Raw genomic sequence first — 7,541 nt, forward strand, 5'->3', positions numbered from 1 at the left:
AACTAAACAACAGTCAGACGAGGCTTAAAGCTCTGTCTCAATGAACCTGGGTGTCTGTGTAGTGTGGAGATCTTCATGACACTCCTGAATCATCACACTTCCTCTGCATTAATAACATTTTCACATCTTCGCCCCTTAAATGCGCCGATTCGGTTGTTGCGTTTAATCTAGCGGGCTATTTTTAGGGCTCACTTCACTAAATATAACCCGCCTCGATCGTTTGTCATCGCGTCACAACAAGTAACATTATCCCTCTTTTTTTCCCCTCTCTCTTCCCTACGGGGTTGGACGAGAGGTGTCGGGTTTGAGGCTATATAAAGGAGGGACGGACACCGGGACTGGACACTCACCATCCGGACCGGAGCCTGCAGAGGTAGGACATGGTCTCTCCTCACAGGGGGGGACTAGTTTACAGTAGACACCCCTGGCTCAAGATGATCAGATCAGGTTTTTTAATAAAACTGAATTGCTATTTATTTATTTATTTATTTATTAATTTATGAATTTATTTTCAGACTTATTGGATCTCTTCTGAGTCATGTCTCACGTGTGTGTGTTTGTTTGTTTTTTTTCCTCAGTTGGCTTCATCAGCCTCAAAATGACTATTTGGTGCCACTCCTGCAAATGTCATGTCACTGCTCCGTGCACCTCTCACCATCTGCCCGAGGATCACCGCAGCTCCTTCTGCAGGAGGCACAGGTCAGTGACACTCCTCCTCCTCCTCCTCCTCTCTCCTCTCTGCTCTGTCCTCTCTCCTCTCTGCTCCACGTCCTCTAGTGGCTGAATCAACACATGGCTGTTGGGGAGATTTAGACCCCATCTCTGCTGCCTGCAGTGAACGCACCACAGGGAGCACTTAATCCAGTTTTCACCAGTCTGCAGGCTTGTACTGTATGATACATACTAATCCAGCCACAATGATGCTGTTGCTGCACTAAAAAAAAAAAAAGAAAAAAGTCAAGCTGGGACGGACGGGCCTCTGCTGGGTCGCTTTGTTGCAGCCAGTCTCGATCATTTACATACGGTATAAAACGTAATGTGAAATTAAAGTGATGCAATATACAGACAGACTTAGATGTGTCCTCGAAAGAGCCCCCAAACACAGGCTCATCATTTATTTAATTTGAGTGGGTCTTTATTGTTAAGACACTGGGAGGCACACTGGTATAATTCTCCTTTTGTGGCACTTTCTGTGTCCTGGTGACGTGGGGCTCCCCGCTCCGAGGACACCCACTTTATAAGGCAATGAAGGGAGCAGCAGAAGCCCAGCCTCCCCTTTGTGTGCGACGCCCACGCCGAAGCCCTGGCAGCTATAAAAGCCCCAGACTCTCTGTGGATGGGCCCAGACAGATACTGATCGCACAGACAAATCTGTCGAGAGCCCTCATTTCTGCTGCCGCCACGACAGCCTCTCATATCAGCAGTTTCCATAGGAACCCTTGATATTCATAGCCCGCTTCACCTTGTGGGCCAGCGACTCTGAAAAAAAAAAAGGCCACATCAGTTCAGGCCAACCACTCTTTTTGTCTTTATTGATCTTTTTTCCAACTTTGGAAGAGGATGACTACAGACAGATTTTTTCAAGTGTGGCAGTAGACAAAACTTGCTAAAGCTCCCCGGCTTTAGTTTCCTCCTCTCCTCTTCCAACCTCTGACCTCAGTGACCATGGTCTCTCACAGATCCACCAAAGGAGCGTCCAAAGCCCGGCGGGACCACATCAATCATGAGATCAGGAACATGCGCGCTCTCTTGCCCGTCACCCAGGAGGACCAGGAGCGCCTCTCCTACCTGCACTCCATGGCTGCCATCTGCACCTACATCAGGAAGTCTGTTGTCTTCCAGGGTAAGTCTCCACGCTTCAGTTTTTGAAAAAATGTCTTTGAACATCTTATCTATATTCAGCTCGCATCAGTGTCAAACAAAATGGGACTAAGTTGGCTGTACCGCTGGGAATAAATCAAAGATAAAAAGCTGTGACAACCTACTGAGAAGCGCACAGTGTAACTAAAAGTTGAACTCGCTCGCTCTTCTCGCAGGGCTCCCGGCTGGAGAGAGATTACTCTGCTGTCTGCCGTACGAGGCCTTTCTCCAAGCCCTGCACGGCTTCATCCTGGTCACCACCGCCCAGGGGAGGCTGGTGTATGTGTCCGAGAACGTGTCCGAATATCTTGGAATTTCCATGGTGAGTGGGTTGATTTAATACCTTGTCAGTGTGAAGATGTTTTGCTGCTTTACTCTGAAGTTTTACGGCTTTAATCTGTGGTACCTAACAGTGCAACTTTTTTCCTCAGATAGATGTGCTTCAAGGGGACACTTTCTATGACATGGTGGAAAGCGCCGATGTTGCTGTCGTTAAATCGAACCTGGACACTGAAAACAACTCATCATCAGGTAACTTTAAAGACTCTGATATCCCTTTAAAATTTGGTTTAAGTAGCATTTTCCATAATGCACAATCTCAGATGTAATGAACAAGCTGTACCAATCTCATGTTCTCTTTCATCAGAGAGGAGCTTTATATGCTGCATGCAAACCTCCAAGGCCTTCAAGCTGCAGCACGGCAGCTGCTGTTCCATGCTGGTCAGAGGGAGCTTCCAGGCTTTCCCTCGGCCCGGCCCCTTCTCCTCCTCGCTCCGTCCCGCCAGCCAGCCTCTGTTCGTGGCCCTCTGCACCCCCACAGTCAACTGCCTGCCGAGCTCCGACTCCAGCTTCTGCCGCAGCTTCACCAGCGTCCACGGACTTGATATGACCTTTACTCAGGCCTCAGACAGGTAATGTGAGAAAAAAATCACGGCTTTAGACAGATGTATTCAAAGGTTCTTGTGATGGTTGCTGACAAACTTCTTTTATGTGTTTCTTCTTCAGTGTTTTATATTTTTTGGGGTATCCAGCAGAAGAAATTACTGGCAGATCGTGGTACGGTCTTGTCCACCCTGAGGATCTTTCTTTGAGCGCAGATTCTCACAGAAGTTTAAGTAAGTTCACAGTGCAATGCTTTTTAAACCAGTTGAATACTTTAATAACAGTCTGCTGCAGGGATAAAAAAAAACTGAAGGTTCTGAAGACCACTCTAAAAGACATGAGAACAGAAAAGAGTCAGGAGGGGCAGTGAGACATATAGTGATTGAGCACTCATTTTATTGTGTGCAAATCATTTAAGATTCCCTTCACACACATGTTAAGGCTAATTGTAACATAGCACCCTAATTGCACCTACTCCTTCCTCAAAAAATAGGATTAGGATTCAAGAATTTGGAAACGAGATGTCTCCTGCTTTATTGTAAAGTCTTTTCTCACTGTATGTATAAACCAGGATAGGCTTACAAACTATTTGTGATGTCATCATCATGCTTGTAGGCCTGACCCCTTGAAATCAGATTTTTCAATAATTGCAGAGAAAATGTACACTTAGAGCAATAAATGTTAAAAAAGCGCAGTTTATTGTCAAACATCTAACAGTGGGAACAAGTACAAAAACATATTTTTTGACCTGAGGGGGACTTTAAGTTTGCGTGATTATAACCATGAATCTGTCTTCCTTGTCCCGTCCAGTGCAGGCAGATGACGGCCTCCGGGTAGAGATGGTGCTGAGGCTCCAGTGCAAGGATCTGTCATGGGCCTGGATCTACACTCAAGCTAACAAAAACCCTGGGTGCGAGGGCGTGAGCTGCACAAACTTCATCATCAGGTATGATCAACTTGTCTTTTTACAGCAGACCTGAGCTGACAGCGTGAGAGATGTGTCGACTTAACGCGTTGCTTTGTTCTTGTAGTGAGACAGAGGCCAGATTCCTGCAGAAGAAAATCAGCAGCAATGCCTTCAGACCATCATCTCGGACAAATTCCTGCAATTTCGCAGCTCAACAGGCGCCCCGCAGTCAGAGTTACAGCAGCGGTAAATGCTTTAAAGGGCAGAGGATGTCTGACAGCCAGAGCGAGGAGTCGCCAGCTGCCAGAGCCAGGATGGACTCCGAGCAAGATATATACTATGTGGCGTATGCCTCCTCCCAAGGCGATGGCTCACCTGTTCCCCTGGGTGACAACCACGCTTTCTTCACCCCTCCCTACAGCCCGGCCTCCCCCTCCAGCTCACCTCTGCAGCAGGAGGAGCTCAGCCATGACCTCCTGATGGATGTGCATGGATACACAGATCAGCTGCTGTCCTCCCCTGAGGGCTCTCCCTCCTATTACTCCTACCCAGAGGCAGGGCTCACCTGTCACCAGTCTCCCTCTGACTCCCTCCCTGCAGCCGCAGCTGAGCAAACCTTTGACCAGGCAGCCTTTGGCGCGCTCACTCGCTCTTCACTCTCATCCTCCTCACCCACCTATGATTTTCAAGCTTGTACATCCGATGCTCGATTAGTTCCAGACTGCCTGTCTGTGTCCGACATGTGTGAGGGCCCGGTGGACTGTGCTCTGCATCAAGACGACTTCGGCCTTCTGGAGCAGCCACAAGGGGGCGGCCTTGTCCAAGCGCATCATGTTCCCCACCACGTGTTGCCTGTTCCCTCCAGTCTTCTTACACCCAACCAGTCTCCCGCATCCACAGAGTCCGGCCATTACAATGAGCGGGAACAGGCCGAGATCAGTATCCTGGCGCAGCAGATCTCTTCGCTGGCCAGCAACTTTGCCATGTATCACACCCTGAACCCAACACAACCTGGGTTAGGGGTAGGGACCACCACTCCTCCGGCCTGTGACTGGCCCCGTCACCCTCCTCCTCTTAAGCGTGAGCTGGACCTCGACGACTGTGTGTTCGACAGCATCCTCAAAGACCTGGACATGGTCACAAGAAAAAGCATCTTGTCCGAGCCCGGTGCTGCAGCATGCAGCTACCAGCAGGGCTTGTTGGGCAGCAGGAGTGGGTCCCAGCAGTTGGAGCAGGAGCTGACCATCCCAGACGAGACGCTGCCGGTCATGGATGCCTTCAGTCTGCAGTTAGGACGTCATGACCAAATAACTGGGTTGCATCAACTCAACCACTATGTGCAGAGTGGCCTTCAGCAAGGTAACATCTACCAACCAGCACGGCCACTGATCTACTGATGTTCCTGTGATATGTTCACTGTTCTGAAGTTACGTGTCATTAATATTGTTTTCTGTCTCCTTTCAGATGAAGTAAACCTGTACTGAAATAAGTCTGTGACTTACTGTACAACCACTTGTATGACATATTGTCAGGGCAATCTTCCATCGCTGGACTCAAAGAGGAATGTGAGCAACGACATTTAAAGGACATCTTCGCTCAGACACTGTTTCCCCCAAATGACTTATTTCTGAATGTAGAACAGAATGTAAAGTAGAATAAGACCGCAGCTTTGTCTTCATTTCTCAACACTGCTGTCGACCGTCTCCTCTGTTTCGCTGATGTCTTCTATTTTATGAAAAGGGTACTTTTTAAAAAATGTGTCCGACCGACAACGGAGGTATATTTTTCTTCTAATGCTGAGTGACCACAGTTTACTATTGAGCACTTTATCAATGTCATCGCCACAAGAATTTTATAAATGAGGTGTGCTTATTTAAAGGAATAATACCTAGATTTAAGATAAGCTTTAACACAAAAAAATCATTCCTTATAACAAAGAGCCATTTGTAAACATTTGTTTTTTAGGTGCCTTGAAAATGTAGGGAAGACGTATCAGTTCCCGCTGTGGTCTCTGTGTCTCATTGTTCTCAGTGTGCCATAAATACATTAATCATGCTGTTATGAATAATAGTCAGCAAGAAACTGATGATTGTTACAGAAACACCTACCTCAACGGTACATCTTAACACATTCCAAGTCTCATTAGTTAATTATATTTATTTTAAGCACACTAACTTCTTTTTCTCACTTAACGGTGGTAAAAATGTTTTACATTGCCACAATGTGCATCTTAAACTTATGTTCATTCCAAATGTCTTTTTTTTTCACGGTACGTGTGCTGTTTATGTCTGAATGTTCAATCTTATTCTCGCATTTTGCTTTAAATGTTTGATATGTAAATAAATATTTAAAATGCATTGGCTCTTGTTGATATAATGATGAAAAGGCACAGTGCAGTGACCACGTTATTACACTCTTACACATTTAAGCACAGTCAATACCATGTTTGAATTTTTACACCATTAGTGCCAAGAAGGTGGGTTTAGCCGACCGCCATAATGCCTGACTGCATTCAGGTGGCTAAACTTACCCAATTAGGGCCAATCAATATTTTCTGCCACACTTAAACTTTGGTATTCAATGATTTGTTTTTCTTTTGTTTCCAGTGCAACAAGTTGTAAACACACGACTAAAATATATGCTTATAAACGATGATGTGCGATGCCACTGATTTTCCCGATCCGATGTTCAGTAAAACCCAGGCTGGTATCGCCAACATCAATACGATATGAGTAAAACACACAAACTGAAGCCTGGACAGCTAATAATTAACTTGTCACAGTCAATTTCCAACAGCTACACACTCTCTCTCTTTAACTTGATAATACCTCAAATTCAAAGCCCCTTTCTTCTCGTCTTCATCAGACCAATGCTGCATCACCGCATCGTAACAGACGGAAGGAGAAACTAGAAATCTGCTGTGTCCCTGTTGATGATAGAATACACATTTACCCCAAGTTACTAAGTTGAGACATTGATCTTTTTTATATGAAAATCAATCCTTGACGTCCCTGTATTGATCCGCTCATCACTAATTATAAGGTCTAAATAGCAAACATGCCAGAAAACAGTTGCATGATTGCACATCCAGCAGATCTGGAGCAGTGATGGAATGTAACTAAGTACATTTACTCAGTACAATTTTGAGGTACTTGTACTTTACTTGAGTATTTCCAATTTCTGCAACTTTATACTTCCACTCCACCACATTTTAGAGGCAGATACTGTTTTACTCTACTACATTCATTTGATTACTTTAGGTACTAGTTACTTACAGATTGCATGCCGCAAGCTTCAGAACCAAAGTAGAGCACTGTTACTTTATTTTATCAGTGATCAGTTAAAAAGGAAAAAACACTGACTCCGACACTCACTTGCATACGTAATTACATTTAATATTAGATACTTTCAGACTTTTATTCAAGTACTATTTGTACTTTTGCTTTTACTGAAATAATATTCTAACATGATACATTTTCGTTTTTTTTCAAATATGACATCTGACCATCCATTCTGAGTCATGTTTCTGTCCACCTGATGAATGTACCCTTCAATTTTCACTCTCCCTTTTTTGCTCTGTTTTGCTCTGAAACAACTCTGTATCGGCTACATTCTCCTCTGTGTTCACCAGCCAGTTGGTAGCTTCGTGTGTCGGCTGTGTGGTGCTGAGCAGGTGGAGCACAGCGGGTTTATGAGAGCCCTTTTGGTTGGAAACAACTAACTACCATGTCTGGAATCATGATGACGAGTGTGATGATAGTGAACTGAAACAGCATTAGCTGCGGCGATAATATCTATTTGGCTTTCACGTTTGTTGTAACTGAGAGACATTTTAAAATGCAGCTTTTTGTGAGAACACATTTTTATGTGCTCTTTATGTGCACTTTGTATC

At 45.1% G+C, this 7,541-nt stretch overlaps 1 protein-coding gene across 2 annotated transcripts; it reads left to right on the top strand.

Annotated features, from left to right (window-relative positions):
• Positions 1–280: 280 nt before the first annotated feature.
• On the top strand, positions 281–6,006 carry npas4l (neuronal PAS domain protein 4 like). Of its 2 annotated transcripts, none has more exons than XM_030440992.1 (10): positions 281–373; positions 579–699; positions 1,680–1,843; positions 2,037–2,182; positions 2,292–2,391; positions 2,507–2,771; positions 2,866–2,975; positions 3,553–3,688; positions 3,774–5,008; positions 5,114–6,006. In XM_030440992.1, the coding sequence occupies exons 2-10, from the start codon at positions 599–601 to the stop codon at positions 5,131–5,133; spliced, it is 2,277 nt and encodes a 758-aa protein (XP_030296852.1). In that variant the 5' UTR covers positions 281–373; positions 579–598; the 3' UTR covers positions 5,134–6,006. The 2 variants fall into 2 exon arrangements, with proteins under 2 accessions (XP_030296852.1, XP_030296851.1); XM_030440991.1 differs by lacking the exon at positions 281–373 and adding an exon at positions 420–447.
• Positions 6,007–7,541: the final 1,535 nt, after the last annotated feature.

This window comes from Sparus aurata, chromosome 15 (genome assembly GCF_900880675.1).
Source record: "Sparus aurata chromosome 15, fSpaAur1.1, whole genome shotgun sequence".
Classification (NCBI taxonomy): Eukaryota; Metazoa; Chordata; class Actinopteri; order Spariformes; family Sparidae; genus Sparus; species Sparus aurata.